Below are 23062 nucleotides of genomic sequence, written 5' to 3'. Positions count from 1 at the left end.
GGCTCAACTGCTCTCAACCACAGACTTCGGGCACTTCCAGAAAGTTGCTGTTTTCAGGTGGGATTCAATCACATACCAGCAAATTCGGGTTGCACAAAAGCTGATTTGGAACTCTTGTACAATTAACCTGTATCCTACCCTAAACTGGAGTTTTTGTGATAAGGAAAGTGATGGGAAAATGCACTAGAAAGTGTGGGACAACACTTGCTTGGATGCAATGTCATCTCCATAAACAAATCAGAACTGAATGCTTAATAAACAGGTTGTCTGGAAGCACCCATATTTAAAAACCACAACCTTATTTTAAGTGGATCCATTTCACTTTTAAACTGGTAGGCACTCAAGCCAACCACCTGAGTTTCCTAGTTTGTTCATTTACACTGGCCTTTGCCCATAATTTCTCTCTCTAGTTGCCTACATTGTCATAGGGTGGTTCAGAAGTAACGCCAAACTTTGATGCTGTTGTGTGAGTGAGACGAGTAAGGAGTCTCAGGCTTGCACACTCCCTCTTCTTTCCCCTGCAATTCCTTGTTTTCAGTGCTTGGTTGAGACAAACCAGAGTTAGCTGTTTCATCTAAACCAGCAAATTATGGCTTGTGCTTGATGTTCCATACCAGGATCAGAAACCATTTCCCAATCCTAGTTTGTAGGGCAAGCACAAATCACAATTTGCTGGTTGCTTAACTTTCACAGAGTTCAGAAAAAAACTAGACTAACACAGAGGTTGAACGGATACTGAATTGAAAGCCACCGTTGGCCATGATTCTTCATGATGCAGATAAGCAGTAGTGGCTGGCAGAGTGGGGTGGGGTGGCACTGCTTACATGGCTTCCCAGTGTGGAGGTTGGTGCTGTATGGATGCAGCAGCAGAGCCAATCCAAGGTTCCCGCTGCTGCACCTGCACCATGCCAATCTCTCTTGACCTCCCCCTCTTGGTTACCGGCAGCAACCTCCACTTTGGGAAGCCAGATATGCAACACTGCACCACCCCTGCTCTGCCCTTCTGGCTGCTACTGCAGATAGGGCCTTGCTTTACTCCTGCATCTCTATGGTACCAGCCCTATTTGATTGACATGGATAATTACAGTGGAAATACCACTCATTTTAGCATTGGACTGCCTGGCAAGTAAGGTGTTACCCCATAGTGATGTAGGAATAGGGCAATTTCTCCTACCTGCATCGTGACCACCCAACGGCTTTCAAATGAGAATAGAGAGCACTATTAGCATAGTCTCCTCCACCCCCACCTGCAAAAACCTCGTATCACCCTAGTTCCCTCTTGATGTCAGTCTCTGTGGCAGCAGCAAAGGCTCAATGATGCAAACTGTTTTGTTTAATGGAAAACAAACAAGCCTGTGGAAAACAGAAAGTCAGGAAATTTAATTACCAACTGAAAAGATACTGCAAGATGCAGCCAATGTTTCGAATGAACCTTTTGTGTGACTTGCCTGAAAAGAGGTCATTGCTCATTGCTTTTGCCTTGTGAGCGAACACCAGTCAGCATATCTCAGCTACAGCTTTCAATGCTAAGGTCTCTCCAGAGATGGAAATGCAGTCTTACTATTGTTGGTTTTCTCTCCACAAGGATGTAGCTGATCCTCTGGGCAATCCAGGTAGAACACCTGAGCTCCTCTAGCATATGCACAGGTTTATGATAAAATAGCATTATAATTGAACATTGCTGGTTTGATTTTGGTCATTTCCATATTTAAATGGCATTTTTAGCCCTACTTTTTCTCCATGTCCTTTGACTCTGGTATTTGACTCTGGCAATCAGCATGAGTACTGAGTTACATGATATGATACCTGTAAAACATTTTTTTTGTTTCCTTTCACATTCCTTATCCCTTTTGTGTTTTGTTAGATTATACAGCATTGGTAACGGTGATCTTAAAAAGAAAAATCTTAATTGCAATGTGTCTAGCACACTAAGCACAATAAATACATACATGCATTCATGCATTGCATACAGACAGACTTGTAAACAGTATCTTGCCTAGATGGAGAAGCTTGTTTGTATGTTTTCCTTTTAGGCTGCATAGTACACCGACATTATAGATATAAGTGGACTGCTGAGAATTTCTGTGGGATAGTCACTTTGTGGATTTCCCAGGAATAACACCAACAAGCAGTAGAAAATGTAGCCAAAGCCATGCCACATGATTTGGTGTATACCTGGCTGCTTCCCCACCACTGTGCTTGTGACTAACAGGTTGTCAAAACGGATTATCATGAGCAATGTTGCACACCGTCACTCCATACACATTTGAAAGGTTTGTCATGATGGGAAAGATTGCATGTTGGAGAAGGAATCTGTAGAACTGATTCCAAAGCAGACTCACAGGATTCTGGCCAGGCAGATCATAATCCAGAACAAATTATGTGTCCACCCAGAATACTCAGCCATGTGGATCCAGTAACAAGCTTTGTCTTGCCTTTTGCTTTTGCTGCCATGCACTGTCAATACAATGGAGCAAATCCTCCTGGGCGTGATAGGACTTGATGACATTCCATTGCTCTCAGAGGGAATTATATGAAAAAATAAACAAACATGTCTGCCCCTGTGTAAAAACTGGGGGCAGCCATTTCCCCCATACAACTGCCTCTGAGAGTGATGGGACATCATCAAGTTCCTTAACTCCCAGAGGGACTTGCTGTGCTGTATTCAAAGTGCACAGCATGAAGGAGCCCATGTTTTTGCCAAAGCTGTGGGTGGCTGGATGATCTGTTCTAGAGCTTTTTAAAAGGTACGAAGAAAGCTTATTGGACAGAGGCAGCGCTACAACCCTTGGACTGCCTCATAAGTACTTCTATTGTTTGCAAGCTGGGCTAGTCAAGTTACATATTTTTATTATTTTAAAATTATATCTTCTTTTCTGGCAATGAAGGCCCTCAAATCTGCTCGTAACACCAAGAATTTAAGAATTCTTAAATCTAAATCTAGCCCATAAAAAACTTATTTTTTAAATTAAATTTTGCAGGTGGTCTTTAAATTCTGTGGGGTATTCCAACAAGTCTTTTCTTTTGCAGAAAGGCTCCCTTTACCATTAAAATAATATTTATTTATTTATATTATTATATTATCTAATATTATATATATATGGTAAGTTAAGGGAGAAGAAGTCCCTCCCCTTGCTCCAAAGAAACAGGGGTCTATAAACAGCTTTACATACTCTTTGAAACTGATCAGCCAAACTCAGGGAAACATCTACAGCTTTGAGCCAGGAGCGTTGAAAAGGACAATACGTTTGCACAGCTGCAAGCAAAGCTTAGGACGAAAAATAATCTTGGAGAGGACTAGCAGGCCTTTACTTCACAATCTTAAATCCCCTCTGGGATGCCGAACCAGTAACTAACCTGGCTTGCAGCCAGTGCTGGCTCCATCTCATCTATTGTTTCTCTCCCATCTCCCCTTCATCTCCCAAGGACAGGGCTATCCTTTCTTATCTGATGCAGAATGTTTAAAAAGAGATGTGGCATTTCCAGTACTTCTAGGAGCACAGATTTTTGATCACTATGCCACGCAACCCCTGGTAAACTATGAGCCAGGAAGGAAATTTAGTCGTGGCCGAGGGTGTTTTGTTACAAAACTGCAGATGATAGAAAACAGGAAACAAAAGGTGGGGAAGATGGGAGAGGGCTATCACACTGGGATCCATAGTTTGCATGCATTTTTAGCAATCGGTATTTCCTGGTCCACAGAAACAACAAGCAATGCTTTGCATTTATTTGGCTTGTTAAAGATCCCAGGGAACAGCAAGATGTTCTCAGCAGCTGCTATTGCTACTGCTTAGGTGCCTAATCCTGTGAAATGTCTTGTGATGGTGTCATGTTAGTAGCTAAGAGACTGAGCTGCAAGCTAGGAAGTTCCTTCTCCACTTCAGATGTTGTCTCCACCATCAATTCAGTAAGTGGCCTTAGAGAAGCCATTCTCTTGTGAGTCTCAGTTCCCCCAACATCTGTAATATGAGTATAATAAAACTGACCTACCTTATGGAGTTGTTGTAAGGGGGACGAAATTAATATATTTGAGATGCTATGAAAGCACAACGTAAAAGCTAAGGGATTATTATGATCCTAGGCTGTGGTCCCAGGCTATGGTCTGAAGGCACATGAAGCTACCACCTTGCTGAAACTAAACACGTCTGGGTCTTGTCACTGCCTGGGTGGGAGTCTACCCAGGAACCACATGTATACCGCTGTAACAAAATCAGAATTATTTATATGTTTAAAACTGCTTTGAAATTGTGTTCAAGTAAGAAAGTGTTCATAGATTGTTAGTAGGTGCAGATGAGGTATGACTGACAGGTGGGAGGGTGTGTGTGAATGAGAATTCTCAGGGGAGTGTTAAAGAGAAAAGCTGCTGGGGTTTGACAGACAGGATTCACTAATAGGCAAAAAACCTTTGTGGTTTAAGAATGTACGTACAGCCGACAGATATTTCTAGCAAACTTTAATAGCGGGAAATTGGGCAGCTATAGTGAATGCACCAGGAGAGCAGGAGACCTGACCTCCTCTCTTAAATATTGTACTACCCTACAAATTTCTAAAAATGCAAACACAATTTGGATTGTTCTTTCACAGTCCAATCCACTTCTTGTGTAGCTTGGAAGAATTTGGTAACATGTGCCTCTGAGCATATGGTGAGTGGTGGCAACATCTGCCATCAGGACTGCATATCCAGAGATGGAGAATTACATTTTTTGCATGTTTGTTGGTGTTCTTACTCTATTTCTTTCCTGTGTTATTACAGGGATAAGAGGGAAGAGGAAGGTAGGGCAGGTTTGATTATTTGCATGCTTATTCCTGTGCAATCATGCTTAGGATAGGTGAAACTGACCTGGGGGAGGGAGGGGAGGGGTGAAGAGGAGAGGAGATTGGGTGGATGGGCACTGGGCAGAGGGAAAGCCCCTTTTCTTTCCAAAAGGAAAACATTGTTAACTGTATCATTATTTTTCTGGGTTTTCCTCACCCTTTTAGTCTACAGCAGATACATGTAGTCTCCCACACAAATTTAAACCAAAGCTGTCCCTGACCACATCCACACCAGACATTTATTCCACTTTAAACAGCCATGGTTTTCCCCAAAGAATCCTCCAAAGTGTAATTTGTGACGGGAACTAGGAGTTGCTAGGAGACTCCTATTCCCCTCACAAAGCTATAGTCACCAGAATACTCTGGGAAGAGGGGCTGACTGTTAAACCACTCTGGCCACTGGAGCTCTGTCAGTCTCCTAACAACTCTCAGCACCCTTCACAAAGCATGGGGAAAGCTATGACTGTTTAAAGTGGAATGAATGTCTGGGGTGACTGTAGCCCCCTGATTTGCCAAGCCAAACAGCTGTGAGTATAGCTTTTAGAACACCAACAGCTGGTTCTTACTGAGCATTGCCATGCTATCATAGACTCCAATGTTAAATTTCTTAAATTAATTAAAAATCAGCCATGTATTTTTAAAACTTTTAAAGTGCAGAAGGTGAAGGTCAGAGTGTGGGGCAAGGTCAGTAATAGAATTATAAGTACTCTGTGAACATGGTTGATTTTTAATTAATTTCAACAAATTATGAAACCACTGACAGAAAAAAGTTCAACAGAGGTCTGGATTATTTTACTCTTGTTTTAGGCTTTGAACTCTGGATTATTTCTGAGTGTTATGTGTCTCATCATAAAGGTTGTTAAACAAGTGTTTCTGAGTTCATGACTATAAATTTTGTGAGATTTTGTTTTGAAATGAGCTTAAGGGAAGCAACAGAATGGCATGGGGGTATTTTCAATTGAACATGGCGGAATGTGAAAAATCCATGCTGGCTATAGTATACAGCCACTCTTATGGTTGTATAATTAGGAATCAAGAAAGAACATCTAGTTAGAAGGGCTGGGGTTTTGAGGGAGGATTTAATTGGGATTAGTGGGATAGGATAGGTAGGTAGAATAGGGACTATAACAATGTATTCATTTACTATCACTTTTAACATCTTGTATACAATAAAGTTTATTTGTTTGATTCAAAATCCCACATGTCAGCTTGGTCAAGAGTGCTACCAAACTAAGATCCCATATCAGTTCCAGTTTTACAGACAGATTACACCAGTGGTCACCTTTTGGGAAAAGCTGGTGAAGCTGAAGCTTGTGGTTCTGAGGGTTTATCTGATCCAGATTGAGGTGGACTTCCCGGGGATTTCCTGATCTAATCCCTGTGACACAGGAACATCACAGCTGCCTTGGGTTTTATGATGAAAGAAAGGCAGGGAATAAATGTAATAAAATAAAATACAAATAAATCAGGATGATGTGTGCTGCTGTTGTGTAGTGGCTGGATACAAGTTTGATCCTTTGCACATTTTTTTGGAACCAAGGCCCACTGAGTTCAGTGGGATTTATTTAAATATAAATGTACTGCCTTCAAGTCGATTCTGACTTATGGCGACCCTATGAATAGGATTTTCATGGTAAGTGGTATTCAGAGGTGGTTTTACCATTGCCTTCCTCTGAGGCTGAGAGGCAATGACTGGCCCAAGGTCACCCAGTGAGCTTCATGGCTGTGGGGATTCGAACCCTGGTCTCCCAGGTCGTAGTCCAACATTCTAATGAAATAAAATGAATCTTTATTGCTCAGACCCATAGGCTGTCACAATTCATCACATATAAAAGTACAAAATACATATTAAAATACAAGTCACATTTCAGCAAACACAGTTCAACAACATACAGTAAAGGAATGACAACAGTAAGTTTCAAATAAAATTTCCTCTCCTGAGCAAAACATACACTGACCCACCCCTTGAGTTAGTATATAAGTACTACAGGCATAAGTTTGTATACACTTAAGCCATAAGGGTTAAGTGTGTATAGATTTGCACATTGAGGTACGAATCAAGGAGTGCTTCAAACACTCTAAAGCAGCCTTGTATCATGTAAATCTACACAACGTTTTGTTCTTTAAGATGCCCATGGGGCCATGAATAAGTTTAGTCATTTATAAAAGTGGGAGGGAGCTTTTGTAAAGCTTACCTTAACCATTTCTGACTCACTGACCTAGAGAATGGTGATTTCCAGGTCTGTTGTAAAGAACTATATTAATGCTAAGGACTTGCTGGGACTCTGTGTCAACTGACTGTGCCCCAGAATGTGGAATATACTATATTAAATATAACATTAATCTACAGTGTTACTCTTCCTGTAGGGAGGAGGGGATCCTAGTGTGGGTTGTCTCTACCCACTTACTCCACTCGCAGGAAGTCAGAGTTTGAGAGGGTCTCCTGCCACTGGATCCTTCCTTCCTCTCTCCCTCCCTTCCTTCCGTCCTTCTTTATCCCTCCTCAGCAGCCTGAAAGGGATCCTTCTCTCCCTTCCCGGCATAGCAGGAGCAGGCTAGGGAGGGCAGAGGAGCAGCAGCCATGAGCTCTCTGGTTCAGCCACCTCCTCTGACGACTCATTGACTTTGCTCACTTCACCTAAATTTTACAAAGGAATGAGGAAATATTTTGAAATATAGAACTCTATCCTTTCTGGAGACAGAAGACCTATCATTACTGTTACCACTATTGGTTCTGCTTTTGCAACTTGGCCTATAAGCTATAAGCCAGGGATGGGGGATCTGTGGCTCTCCAGTTGTTGCTGGACTCCATCTCCCATCAGATCCATCCAGCATGACCAATGGTCCAGAATGATGGAAGTTTATTCCAACGTCATTTGGAAGGCTGGAGATTCCCCACTGTTGCTATTAGGAAACTGTGTAAACCAGAACTGATACCATCCCTCATAACTGACCCCATAAAACAGCAGTCAGCAGCATAGTGCTTTCCAGAAGTTGTTGGACTATAACTCCCATCATTCCTAACCATTAGTCATGCTGACTAAGGCTGATGAAGTTGGAATCCAACATCTGGAAGGCACTATGTTGGCTACTTCTGCCATAGGGCTTACAGCCTGCATTGAAAAAGATGAGAGGTTGGAGGAATCAGTAAAAATGCAGGCAAAGTGAGACTAATGATGGTAAATCAGTTTATTTTGGATCAGAGGTTCAGGAAGGTCAGGAGTTCAGGAAGATGTTTTGCCAAAGACATGTGTTAAGCACAGTCTGGAAGAGAAAATAAGTAGCTTGTTTAATTGAAAATGGGGAACTGCCTCCAAGCATAGGGAGCAGTATAAGGGAAGAAAGCAGTAGCAACTGATATTTGATCTTAGGCCTGCAAACCTAAATGTACTGAGTAAGCATAAATAAAATCAGCGAAGGGATTTATTTGCTTGAGCACTCAGTGTCTTATAGAGTCAGCCTTATGCTAGAACAAAAAAGTTCTTGCTTAGGGAAAGTTTAGATGTTTGTTGCTTCCCAAGATGCAGCCACATGAAAGAAGTAATATCTGATTTGGCATATCCCATTTACGGTCTCCACTTACCACGAGCAGTTGACATGAATGCCAGAGTACCCAAGCAAATCACCACTGGCAGGCAAAGATTGTAATCCTATTGATGTTCTGAGTTAGACAACAGAACTTCTCCAAGGAAGCAGCAAACATCTGAAATAGCCCCATGGCTACTGCTTAGCCACATATTGGGTGAAGTCAAATAAGGCACTCTCCAAACAACACGAGCATATGCAAAATTAATTTCTGTACAACAGTCACATCCATGATTGTAACAAGAGTCCTATGTATTTGGTTCTATTGACCTGTTTTACCCTGCCTCATTCCAGAGAGGCGAAAGCTATAGGTAAAAATCACCTGGTGAATTTTGAGATGTGAAAGAGATATAGTTAGATGAGGATCTCCTTTGCACAGTGCTATCATGTGTTTGTGGCTATTGTGACTGCTTCCGCCACCAAGTTCAGCTGGCAAAGGATTACCAGTCCTCATTCATGCAACTGCTCAGAAGGAGAGCTTGTAGTCCAAACATGCACACTGCCATGTTTATGTGCACATGCAAACTTAGATGCTGGTACCAGTCTTTCTGTCTGCAACATAATTGCTTATTTACAGAAGGATCTGAGTTGCAGCAGAGCTGTAGCTGCCAGGCAATGCCAAGTGCAAAGCACAATGCTGCAGTATCTGAATTTGTATAGAGCCTGGCTCAGCTGGCCTTCGTCATTAGCTCAGGCTGCATGCTGTCACTGTGCACATGTCTTTTGAAATCATCCCTGAATTGTTTCAAAAGACACAAGCCTCCTCCTGTTTGTATCTTCTGTATTGTTTGTATCTTTCCAACCTAATGCTGTCTGGCTGAGCATTATTTTTTTCCTTTTCTTCTAGCCAAAGCTTTTGGCCAAGGAGCTGCTAGACCTGGTGGCATCACATTTCAACCTGAAAGAGAAGGAATACTTTGGAATTGCCTTCACAGATGAGACGTAAGTGTTTCAGGATCAGGGCACAAAAGTTCCTGAATCTTGGAAGAAATTGGCAAGGCCAGGGTTTCCTTTCTGGAAAGTATAAGAGGAGGGCAGGCCACTCCACCTCCTGAGACAAAAATAGCTCCACCTCCTAAAGATTTCTATCAGGAATCAGCACCATTGGGCAAGTTTCAATGGGCCATGCTCTCAGGAGGCCCCATTGCTGACCACGTTGTTGGCCCCTGATCTGCCCATTGCAAGCCTGATTTCTATAAACACTACTTCCAGTTTTTCAAAGTGTTCTACAACCATGAGGGATAGAAACCTGACACAGTTTATTGAAATCCTATTTTCATATGTATTTTACTGCAAGCACATGGATAAATGAGGAAATTGCAGAAGTTTTAATCATGTGGCTCCAAATGATATGCCAGCTAATATTGAAATACAAATGGCTGCTTCCTGTTTCCATCCCTTTTTTAAATGGTATCATACCTTCCTTTAAGTTGTAAGGTCTTTATGAGGACAAAGTCTGTTCTAGTTAACCATTTATCGTGCAATGACTAGAACAAAAAGAGTCCAGTAGATGCCAGAAAATAATATTCAGTTAGTATCTTCAAAACCTTTAAACAATATCTCAGTCACCCAAAGTATCATTCACCTAATGCTGCTCCTGCATAGCTGACATTGATTTCATTGGGGCAAGTAGGAACTGTGCATAGATACTTTGTATGGAGAACCTTTGTTAGCAGCTATAGGCTGAGAAGCAGGAAATAAATAATTTATTTATTCACTAATAGGCAAAAAAAAAACAACCTTGAAGTTTAGAACGTAGCTATAGTCAACAGATATTTCTATCAAACTATAAAAAGCAGGGAAATTGGGCAGCTATAGTGAATGCGCATGGGGAGCAGGAGACCTGACCTCCTCTCTGAGATATTGTACTGCCCTACAAATTTGTCAGAATGCAAACACAATTTGGGTTGGTCTTTCACAGTCCAATCCACTTCCTGTGTGGCTTGGAAGAATTTGGTAACATGTGCCTCTGAGCATCTGGTGAGTGGTGGCAACACCTGCCATCTCCAAAGATGGAGAATTATATTTTTTATGTTTGTTGGTGTTCTTACTTTGCTTTTTTCCTGTGTTACTAATGTTTCTACAGAGAATTTAAACTAGAAAATTTTATTTCCCTCATTATTCATCCTAGAAATCTGTGTCAAATGTATTTTTATTAATTTCAAAGCCTTTTTATTGGTCAATGTCATATGATGGTGAAGACAGCTTTTTGTGTTTCGAACTGGAGGTTACGTTCTGTTTCTATTTTGGGTGCATTAACAGTTGAATCTGAAACTGCAGTTTGATGTAAAATCAGACTGATTACAATATGTTTCTACTTAAGCAATGAATCTATCTGTTGGAAAAAACAAACTTGGCCTGCCCAAGATGCCTGTGTTCAGCCTGCTATGCTTAAACCACTCCATCTAAGGAAAGGTGGGCATGGTCATTTAAAAACATAGAGCACACCTAGAAATTTCCTAGAATATATTTCATCTCCCACTGTTTTATCTTGTGCAAACTGAGACACTCCTGATGTCTATTGGAGACTAGTCAGTGCCCTTATTTCACAATTGTTTTTGGAAGGTTTTTTAGTGTAAATTATGCAAAATGTTGCTGTACTTCACATATTTACAGAAACAGAAGCAAAAGAAAATGCTTCACTAAGATTGAAAAGTAAATCAAACATATTTAAAGTAACTATCTGAACTATTAACTGTCTTAATATTGTTGCTTCCTCCCTGCTAAAACAAGATCAGCACAACACATGCCTTGTTTCTGTTATTTGGGCTGACTGCAGGTGTTGCCACCAATCACCATATGTTCAAAAGTACATGTTACCAAATTCTTCCAAGCGACACAGGAAGTGGATTGGACTGTGAAAGACCAACCCAAATTGTGTTTGCATTTTGCTCCCCATGTGCATTCACTATAACTGCCCAATTTCCCTGCTTTTAAAAGTTTGATAGAAATATCTGTGGGCTATAGGTATGTTCTTAAACCACAAGGTTTTTTGCCTATTAGTGAATTTCTCTGCATTTTAATCCAGGAGGTAAGAAATGGGATCCAGTGCAATTTTGCTGAGAATGGACTAAGCATTTGCATGCTTATTGAGTTCAATGGGATTTACTTCTCTGCAATCATGCTAAGCATAGTGAAACTGACCACAGGAGAGAAGAGGGCGGGATGGAGGGAGGGCGAAGAAGGAAGAGGGGACGGGTGGAAGGAGGGAGAGAGGAGGGGAGGGGAAGAAGATGGGAAGGGGAGGAGAGAGGGGGAGGGAAAGGCAGGTGTGATCATTTGCATGTTTATTGAGTTCAGTGGGATTTACTCCTGTGCAATCATGCTTAGGATAGGTAAAACTGACCATGGAGGAGGAGGAGGAGGAGGCAGAGGAGGAGGGAGGGGGAGGGGATTGAAGGGGGAGGGGGGAGAGAATGAAAGCCAAATGAAGGGAGTGGGAAGGGGCAAGAGGGAGGGAATAGGAGGGAAGAGGGGAGGAGCACAGGTTTGATCATTTGCATGCTTTTTGAGTTCAGTGGGATTTACTCCTATACAATCATGCTTAGGATAGGTGAAACTGACCTGGGGGAGTGGCAGGGAGGGGAGATCGTGGGGGAGGGGAGGAGATGGGGGTGGGCACTGGGCAGAGGGAAATTCCCTTTCCTTTCCAAAAGGAAAACATTGTGAACAGTATTCTTTTTCAGGGTTTCCCCCACCTTTTTGTTCTACAGCAGGCACATGTAGTCTCCCACACAAATTTAAACCAAAGCTGTCTCTGGCCATATCCACACCAGACCTTTATTTCACTTTAGATAGTCATGGCTTCCCCCAAAGAATCCTGGGAAGTGTGATTTGTGAAGGTGCTACTAGGAGATACTCTATTACCCTCACAGAGCTACAATCCCCAGAAGAGGGGCTGACTGTTAAACCACTCTGGCCACTGGAGCTCTGTCTGGGGGAATAAGAGTCTCCTAACAATTCTCGGCACCCTTCACAAACTACATTTCCCAGGATTTTTGGGGGGAAGCCATGACTGTCTCAAGTGAAATAAAGGTCTGGCTTGGGTGTGGCCCCCTGATTAGCCAAGACAAACAGCCATGAGTCTGGCTTTTAGAACACTGACAGTTGGTTCTTACTGAGCATGTCCAACACTATAATAGACTTCAATGTTAAATTTCTTAAATTAATTAAAAATCAGCCATGCATTTTTTAAAACTTTTAAACTACTGAGGATGAAGGTCAGAGTATGGGGTAAGGTCAGTAACAGGATTACATGTACTCTGTGAACATGGCTGATTTTTAATTAATTTCAACAAATTATGAGACCACTGACAGAAAAAAGTCCAACAGGACTCTCAATTTCTTTTCTCTTGTTTTACACTTTGAACTCTTGATTTTCTCTGACTGTTTTGTGTATCGTCATGAAATGTTAGAGGGCTGTTAAGCAAGCGTTTCTGAGTTCAGGACTTTTGTAAGATTTTGTTTTGAAATGAGCTTAAGAGAAGCGGCAGAATGGCATGGGGGTGTATTTTCAATTTTACATTGCAAAAAATCCATGCTGGCTATATTATACAGCCACTCTCGTGGCTGTGTAATATGCCTCATAATTGCCAAAGCAGCTTCTAAAGCAATTTACAAGCATAAAACCATTTACAAAACACATAATTAAAATACACAATAAAACAATTCCATCAAAACTTTAACATAAATATCCACAATTAAACTGGGTAATAAAACAATCCTATTGAAACAGCACAACAAAACAGGAGGTTGAGGTCAGTAGATCAGGTGAATGTTGTCTAAACAGGTGTTTCTTCAAGAGTTGGCAGAATGTCAGTGACAATGGGGTTTCTTGTATTTTATCAGAGAGAGCATTCCACAATGCTAATACCACCGGTGAAAAAGCCTATCTCAGTATTACTACAAGCCAATAATCATCAGGCTATGGCAAAACTAACCAGGTCCGTTTGTTGATCTTAAGGCTCTTACTGGGCCATGGAGCAGAAGATGGTCTTTTAAGTAACCTGGTCCAGAATTGTTTAGGTGTTTAAAACTGGTTCGGTGGTTAATAGGCAGCCAAGTGCAAATTCTTTAGCACTGGTATGATATGCACCCAAAAAGGGACACCACTCACCCCTTAGGGTGATACAGAAAGTCCCACACAGAATGTATTACAATTGTCTAAACATGAGGAAAGGGTGCAGCTGGTGCATCAGCCAAAACTGGTGATAATGCTGTTCGCCATGGAGACCATCTGGGTCTTTATTGACAAAGATGGTTCCAAGAGCATCCCTGAACTGCATACCTGTTCCTTCAGAGGGAGTGCAAGTCAATCTAGAACAGGCACACACACACCCCAATTTTCGGACCACAGTGTCTCTGTCTTAGCAGGATTCAGTTTCAGTCTATTGGCCTTTAACAAGTCCACCACTGGATGCAGACACTGATTTAGCTTGTGCAATACAATCATTAACCCCAATGTAATACATTCATTAACTCCATGTTAAATGGTGGGTATTAATTGGGGCTGACCTTTGTGAAGTAAGTTTAACAATCTGCTGTAAACAGCATTTTGTCTAGCTCTAGATTCTGACAATGACTGCCATCCAAAGCCTATGCAGACATAGAGCCCCCATTGGTGCCAATGACAGACAGAATTCTGTTTTATTGTTAATTTTATATCCCACCTTTAATCCAAAATCACAGGGTGAGGAAGAGAAAACTTTCAATAAATAACAGTCAACACCAGTAAAAACAGGATGCATAAATCAGCAATAAAACAACCAGCATAAAATCAGTTATAAGTTAGTATGGAATAACATCAGTAAAGATGCCTATCCAATCTCAAAGGGGAGGAAATTCCAGAGCCGGGGTGCCACTACAGAGAAGGCCCATTGCTACATTCCCACATAGTGACCCAGTTCACACATCACTTTTAACTCACAGTTAAGCTTAACTATAGTATAAAGGTGAACATGCAGCATGCTGGTGCACAGGGTGAAAATTGTGGCCAATCACTCCTCTCCCACTCCTGCTGAGCTACCGGAAGCTAAGCCATAGTTTGGCTTTGGGTTAACCCAAGCTTGTGGTTTGTCTCTCTCAAGTTCTTGCCCTATCCCTTGTGGTTTGTCTGGGGTAGACAAACCATGAGCCCAGGTTCAGATGTAACTCTAAGCCAAGCCATGGCTTAGCTCCTAGTAGCATGGCAGCAGTAGGAGTGAAGGACGAGGGAAGCAGTTGCAATTCTCTCCCCCTGTACCATTGTGCTGTGCATTCAACTTTAAACCATCTTTAAGCTGAACTATGGTTCAAATCCCTGCTTGGCTGTGAAGCTCACTGGGTGACCTTGGGCCAGTCACTGTCTCTCAGCCTAACCTACCTCACAGGGTTGTTAGGAGGATAGAATTGGGGGGGAACCATATCTGTATGCCACCTTGAGCTCCTTGGAGGAAAGGTGGGATACAAATGAAATATATATATATAAAAACCTCTGTTTTGTTAATCACAATTACGTATATATATATATATATTCTGTTTGTTGCTTTCAAAACTGTCTATATATATATATAGGTCCCAACTTGTTCAGCACTTTATAAATCATTGATAAAACATTGAATTCAGATTGGAAATGTATTGTCATTCCATCCCTCAGGTACTTAGCTGGGAGCTGTTTGCACAGAGATACAAGCTTTGGTGTGAGCTGAAGGGCTCTCAGCTTGTGGCTTTTGACTGGTGGATCATCATGGAGTTGTGCAATTTTGCTCTGGTACAAACCAGGAAGAAACTGGTAACCCAGCTGAGCTCTTCATCAGCATACAGAACAGAAACACCCTATTAGGACCACCTTCCCTAACTGGTGTTTGAAAAGCCCTGCCCCTTAACATCTTGTTGAATATTTCAGAATTTCATGGTGGCGTGGAGCTGGTAGAGAAATGGGAGAGGAAGAACAGAAGGGCTACCTTAGCCAGCAGGCCAGTTGGTAATATTCTAGTTTTCAAACTTGGCTTGTGGTCTCGAAGTGCCTTGAGAACATTGCTGGAAAGGATGTTTGGTGGGAAGAGGTTGAGCAATACCAAAGCTTTGATTGTATGTGATGGCAAACATTACCACTCCAGGACGTGATTGAAAGAGGAGGCCCAGGTGACAGCTGGGAGAGAAAGATGACACAAGTGAGAGACGTTGCTGCTATCTAATGCATGTGTATTAATTGTGGTGAACCTCTGTAGAATGCCCATTTGGAATGCTGACGCACGAAGACACATACACCATTTTGTATACTAGCTCTAATGTTAGGCATTATTCTCCTTTTTAGTTTTAAATTAGGCTAGCTTATTTGTATTGTTTGATGCAACGGTGTATGTACTGATTTTTGGACTTATATTTATTGTTCATTTGATGAGAGCCACTTTGGGCACTATTTTATTTATTTTTATTTATTTTATTTTATTTATTTGATTGAACTTTTATACCGCCCATAGCAAGCTCTCTGGGCGGTGTACATAAAAAATTATGTGGGAAAGTGTCATAAAAAGAAACATCTCAAGATAATTATGATGATTTATTGGCCCTCAACCAGCCCATTACAGTGGCCAAGCACAGGTCAAAGACTTAGATGGCTTCACCTAACACAGATGATATGGAGAAATAGAGCTGGGTGTTATATGCTATGCATACTGATAGTACCAAATTCTAGTTCCAAATCTATGGGCTCCTAGGAAACCTTGAGAAACTTGAAAACACCTTTAGCCTGGTTTCTTTCTAGTTTAAGCTTTTTATGATATTGTGGCCTGTATCATTATAATAGGTCACTTGCTCTGACTGGCAATGAAACAGCTCAGCTTGTATAGTTAGGACTGCACTGAACCTATGCCAGCATTGCTGAACTCTTCCAAAATACCAACAGTCCCTAATTCAACTGCATCCTCATGCCTTTTTGAAAAACCTACAATTGCACCCTTCATCTGTTTGGTAGGGATGAAGGAGTGGAAGGGACTAATTCCAGCCCCATTCTGAACTGCTGTTTGGCCCTGTTGTTTTCTGAAAGGACTATGTGTACATTGCCCCTCAGCTGGATGGGGAAGTAATTGCACACACAGTATCCCTTTGCGCATGAGGCTTCTAATCTCGCGAAGGATATCCATCCCACCCCCAGCTGGAGAGGGGTAATCATATATTTCTGTCACAGCAGTTGGAGTCTGCCTAAAGACCTTGTGGTTCCTCTATACCATGTTTAGCATTCCATTCAAGCAATGCACATCCCAAAGGACTGGTGGTATGCAAAACATGCAGCTACAGCAGAGGCAGGAAACATGGTGGCCTTCAGAGGTTGGTGGACTACAACTTCCATCCCTTACCACTGTCCCTGCTGGCTACGGCAGATGGGAGTTGGAGTCCAACAACATCTGGAGGACGCCTTGTTGACTATCCCTGAGCTAGAGGAACCATGTGGGCAGAAGCATTCATGTGGACCCTCACTGTTGAGACAGCAACCACAGAGGTGATAGCAACCAACATTCTGGTCACTGAATATCTGCAGTGTATCAATTAATCAAGCAAAATGGCAGTCAATGAAAAATCCTCCAGGTACCTCTATCAAAGTACTGTACAATTTTTAATTAAAATGTTAATCAAAAGTCAGCTAACTTTCTTTGAAAAACATCTAAGTATCCACCCATGTTGGTTTAGATTGTGTATTTAAAGCAAGTGGGAGGCTTGTGGGGGCAGTCCTAAACTAGTATGAAAGTAATTCTTCGACTCAAGAGGAAAATCTCTGCAGGTGTAATTTATTTAGAAATGATTTGTACTGGAGATTTCCATTCATTAGATGTACTGTCTCATGACAACCTGAATAGAAAATCAATAGGAACAACCTTTGTGTTGGTGACTTAATAGCTCCTTTTGCTAATATCGGGTCATTACTTCATACAGCAAGACCAGAATGAGATTGTAATGCTATAAAAGCTAAAAGAATAATGTTCACATTTGAGAGATCTTAGAAACATTTTTCACTATTAACTATCACCTTTAGGGTCAGGCTGTCCAAAAGAAGTATGCAGCAGTTTGTAGGGGAGGGAAAATCTGCTGTTGTATAAATTCAATATGGTTGCGCAGCTAACAAATATACTTAATTTAGCAGGAGCGGTGTCCTGCTCTAGCCAGACTTTTCAGGGTTTAGATCATTAAGCAGAGCCTGGATGGGAATGAGTTTCGGCAGGAGTCATCCTGCAATGGAAGCAGATAGAGATAGCTCAGGGACGGTGAACCTGTGACCCTCCAGACGTTGCTAGACTACAACTTCCATATTCTTTGGCCATGCTGACCATCATTAGTCATGCTGGCTGGGCCTGAAGGGAGTTGGAGCACAACTATATTTGGAAGGCCACAGGTTCCCCAAGCCTTAGGTAGCAGGGCCAGGATGAGGCTGTGGGGGACCTGAGAGATTTCCCAGGGAAGGCAGTTGTTGATCTGTCAAATTTATAATCTCAACTGAGTCCCTTTATCCAAGTAGCCTAATGACTGCCACAATCCAACCCTGCATGGGAAGTTAAAAGAGAATTGAAATGGTGTTATACACTGTGTGACACCATTGAATGGCCTCTGTATTCTGTGGCTTCTACAAAGGGATCTCAAGGAGAACCAATAGGCTGGAGGGGGGGCTACCCTTATAGATTCAGAGTCTAGTAACTCATCCTCTTTCTCCGTAGTCTTCAAGGAGTTTCTCCTCAGACTCTAGGTCTGATAGATTTGAGGACCATCTTGGTTCAAAGCCATATCAAAGAAGAGGCTAAAATTCCACCCAATTTGGATTTGGTATGGAATTTTCCATTAATTTGCTTATTCTCAATTGCTGAGGATTGGATTTTAATATTTTTGAAACTGACTTTTTTTTTTAAAAAAGCCTCTAAAACATCAATTGTAAAAATGTCAATTTATCAATATTTCCTTTTAAAATATCTGAATCAGGAGAGGCAGTTGAGGTGTTAGACCAGTGCTTGGAGGTGTTGATGGACTGGATGTGGGCCAATAAATTGAAACTGAATTCTGAAAAAACAGAGATGTTATGTGTCCCAAGTTCTCATATGCAGGAAGTGGAGAGCCTGTTCTGGACAGGGCTGCACTCCCCTGGAAGAAGTAGGTCCACAGTTTGGGGATGCTCCCAGATTCAACACTGTCACTGGAGAGTCAGGTGGCCTCAGTGGCTAGGAGTGCCTTTTTCCAGCTCTGGCTGGTTTGTCAACTACAGCCACTTTTGGACAGAAATGATTTGGCCACTGTACTCCATTCTCTGGTAATTTCCACCTTTGGATTATTGAAATGCCCTCTATGTAAGGCTGCCCTTGAAGATGACTTGGAAACTTTGACTGATACAAAATACAGCGGCCAGATTGCTGGCTGTGGTTCCATTTGGACCTCATATAACCCCTGTTTTAAAATACCTGTGTTGGTTGCCATTTGGTTTCTGGGCCCAATTCAAGTTAATGTTTGAAGCCCTAAACAACTTACACCCCTAATATCTGAAAGACTATCTCCATCCCTACAGACCCTCTCAGGTGTTCAGATCAGCAGAGAGGGCCTTCTTGGTAGTTCCACTGTCCTCAGAAGCCCGGGGGGGGGGGGAGTGGCCCAGGAGAGGGCATTCTCTGTGACAGCTCCTAAGTTATGGAACTCCCTCCCCACAGAGATGTGTCTGGAAACTTCACTGTACAGTTTTCAGTGAAGACACACCTCTTTTACCTGGCCTTTGACACTTGAGATGTATTCTTTTAGGATCTACCCTATATTTGTGATGTTTGTGATTTTAAGTTGTTTTTAAGGATGTATATTAAACTGTTGTAACCCACCCTGGGACCTGAGGGTGAAACACGGGTAATAAAATAATATAACTATAGGTAGCACTGGATTAGATGGCCCAACGGTCTGACTTAGTGTAAGAGGACTTACATTGGTTCATGCCTTCATCCCTCTACTTTGTGCTCAACAACGGCATGTCTGCTTCCCATCCAAAGTCTTGCGCCAGGCAGGGGCTAAATGTCCTCTTCATCACAGCCTCTGTCATACTGCTTCCAATGCTCTGGGGATGGAGGGGAACTACCAACTATCTTCAGCTTTACCAAAGAAAATGGTACAACACAGTACCACTATGGCAAACTGAAAGCAGCATGTAATAACTACTGCTGACTCGTGTGTGTGTGTGTGTCAGAGAGAGAGAGAGAGAGAGAGAGAGAGAGAGAGAGAGCGCAGCAGCTGTGTTTTCAAAAGCTCTTGAAAGGCAGCTTGGCAGGCTCTATTTGCAAGGCCATTCCAGACATACTGGGTGGCAAATAAAATGTCTGAGACATTGTTTTAGCAAGCAGTGAAATATTACAGGCCTTGTATAAACTCCTAGCAGTAACGACTTTTAATGGAAAACCTGACAGACTTTCAATTATATAGTCACGCCAAGGGTGGCGAGGCCGCAATAAAGGACAAAAGCTCTTATCTCTTTGGTTCTCCATCTTCTCATTGTACATATCCAGTCCTCACCCTGACAGGGTGAGCTTTATATGGTAAACATTTAAACCTGAAACTATATCACTGCCATCGCCACAGCGACATTGTGTGTATTCCTCAAATACCACACAGTCACCTAAGTAAGAGAAGTAGCTTTCTATGCCATATGATTTTAGTATTACACATACAGTCTCAGTCATAACAAACAGGAGGAAGAAGCCTATTCTTGCCATTCCAGCCAAGCATCTCTTTATTTCTTATCTTTATCAGGGGCCATCTGAACTGGCTTCAATTGGACCGCAGGGTGCTAGAACATGACTTCCCCAAAAAGTCAGGACCGGTTGTTTTGTACTTTTGTGTCAGGTGAGTATATGTTTTGGCAGCTCTCAGAATGTACCATGGCATGCTTTTACATTTGTGTTCTTACAGCTGAGACTTAGTGTAGCATAGAAAGGCTTAGGACCCAGGAAGCCCCCATCATAGGAAATTGTTGGATCATAGAATGGGGAAAAGCAATAGTTCAGTGGTAGGACATGTGCTTTGCATGTTTAAGGTCCCAGATTCAATATCTGACATGGAGACAAAACAACAGCATCTATACAAGAAATGAACTGCCAGTCAGTGTAGACAACACAAGACTAGATAGACTGACTTGGAATAAAGTAACTTCCTCCTATGCAGCTGCAAGATTGTTAACTGAGGCAGCAATATGGGATAAGATGTCACCAATCTTAAAGCACTGCACTGGCTACCTATAACATACTGGGTGCTGGTACTCATGTACAAAGCCCTGAGCAGCTTGGGGCCCAAATACCTAAAGGAGTGCATCTCTAAGTACCTGACAACCCAAGTTTTGAGATCCCTGGGGCAGGCCCTGCTCATGGTTCCACCAAAAGGTATGGCCCACAGTAATGCAAGGCAGGACCTTCTTGGTGGCAGCTCCCCATGTGTGGAATCTTACAGGCTTATATGGCTGCTTTGGGTATTTTTGAATGAAACAGAGAGGTGGAGTATAAATTTTAAAAATAAATATAGCTGATTGTATATTTATAGTATGTATCTGTATAATATTTTAAATATTGTAATATAGTAAGGATCGCTGAGGTAATGTGAAGCTCTTCAAAAATTTGTAATATGTTATATCAATTCTAAGTAAAGTTGTTCTTTTACCAAGCTCAGCAAAAAAGGATATAAAAATAATCATCCAACAATTATTGTTTCTAGGTATGTTCATAATCAAACAATCATGATTTCCTGCTTCTGATTCCTCCCTTTTGTTCACATAACAATAAATCAGAAAGCAGTAACCTCACATTGACACAGGTGGAAAACCATTTGGAGAACCATGTCCAAATACATGTTTATGTATCAATTTTTATTTATCTTTATTTGAGTGAATGGAGCACCAAGGACCATGCTATACTGACCAACATAAAAAGAAAAGTGCTTTTGTTTGCAGTAGAGTAGAGCTGTTTCCCATCACAGCCAACAAGCTTTATTTGGAGAAATTATTAGGAGTGAACCTGGTACAGGTTCAATTTACCTTACTTTAGGACAGAAGGTTCACTTTAGTGTAGTTTGCAGGGTTAATACCAGTGGCTAGTACCAGTGGCCAACCAGTTGCCTGGAGTTCTGCTGCTAATAAGGAATCGCACTTGAGGACACATGACTATTTATGGGACCCCAGTGCAGCAGGTTTTAATGGAATGTGGCTGTCATTCAGGTTAAAAATGCAACATAAATATTATTTGCACCATATAAATGAGGCGTGTGCATGCGTGTGTGCGATGGAGCTCTTATCTACAAGCACAGAGTATCATGCCCAATGGCATCTTTCAGTTCAGTACTGGAATTTCAGACTATGGGTCAAAGGCTACTCTTCTATAAGGAAGCAAAACTATCTGAGTTAAATCATGTTAGGCAGTATAGCCTTTGTAGCTCTCCCCCCTCCCATTTTTAAATGTAAGGGGTTACACTTTAACACATGTGTGGGGAAACTCTGACCCTGCAGAAGTTGCTGAACCATTGGCCATGCTTGGTAAGTATGATGGGAGTTGTAGTTCAATAACATATGAAGGCCAAAGGTTCCCCACACAAGAGTTTGCAACCTTGGCTCTGTTTATTCTTCTCTGAGAGCATATCTGTATCACAGACTTACTGAGCAATCCTATACTCCTTCTGTATGTGTGTGTCATAGATACACCACCACTGCACAGGTGCAACAGCTGTTATATACATCAGCCTTTGCCAACCTGGTGCCCTCCAAAAGTTTTGGAGTACAACTCCCCTGCTGGCCATGCTGGCTGGGAACAATGGGAGTTGTAGTCCAAAACTTCTGGAGAACAACAGATTGACAAAGCCTGCTACAAATGCTTGGCCTGGGAGGGAAGGGCCAACCAAACACGCAACCAAATATTCCCAAAACAGCAGTCACAGCCTTAGAATTCATAGAAACATCTCCATACAGGGATGCCCATATGCTACCCACACACACAAGGAGCCAATGAACTCTGGCTGCCAGGGACACCTCCAGCATCATAACACACACATTGACACTATAGCACCCACCCCCACTTCATAAGTTCCTCTGGCACAGGCAGCAATAACCCCTCTACTGTGACTCTCTAAGCATCCCTGGCAACCCATATCAACCAACTCCCACCCCCTGGTAGCATCTCAGTAGGCCTTTCCTCCCCATCATCTCTCCCTCTCATCATCCTTCCCTCTCTTTGCCAATCGCTTTTTAAGATGTTTTTTAAATTGTTTTGAAAAGATGTTTCATTTTATTTATTTATTATTTATTTATTTTATTTAAAATATTTCTATTCTGCCCTTCTACCCTATAATAGGGCACTCAGGGTGGCTTACAATAAAAATGAACACATACATGATAAAACTGTACACAATAAAGATCACAAAAACATTAAAATAAATTAAAATACATAAAATACAAGAGTGGTACTGAAGGGACTAAAGAGGTAAAATTAAAATAGAAGGCATCAAATTAGTTTCAGGCTCTGCCTTCAGTCCATCCCAAAGGCTCTCCAGAACAAGACGGTTTTCAGAAGTCTCTGGAAAACCATCAGGGAGGGAGCAGAGCGGGCTTCTTGGGGTAGGGTATTCCAAAGCTTGGGGGCCACAGCTGAAAAGGCTGTCAGTCTAACGTCTTTCATTCCAGGCACACAGAGGA

At 41.9% G+C, this 23062-nt stretch overlaps 1 protein-coding gene across 2 annotated transcripts in view; it reads left to right on the top strand.

The window, feature by feature from the left end:
* Positions 1-23062, top strand: part of FRMD4A (FERM domain containing 4A) — a 344320-nt gene that overhangs the window by 159634 nt on the left and 161624 nt on the right. For both annotated transcript variants that reach the window (XM_061582284.1, XM_061582286.1), the window contains exons 3-4: positions 9248-9342; positions 20143-20235. In XM_061582284.1, coding sequence (XP_061438268.1) covers positions 9248-9342; positions 20143-20235 — 188 coding nt within the window. The remainder of the gene's footprint in view (positions 1-9247; positions 9343-20142; positions 20236-23062) is intronic.

Source organism: Rhineura floridana, chromosome 8 (genome assembly GCF_030035675.1).
Source record: "Rhineura floridana isolate rRhiFlo1 chromosome 8, rRhiFlo1.hap2, whole genome shotgun sequence".
NCBI lineage: Eukaryota > Metazoa > Chordata > Lepidosauria > Squamata > Rhineuridae > Rhineura > Rhineura floridana.
The sequence above is the reverse complement of the archived record's forward strand: the minus strand, read 5'-3'. Positions and strand labels throughout refer to the sequence as shown.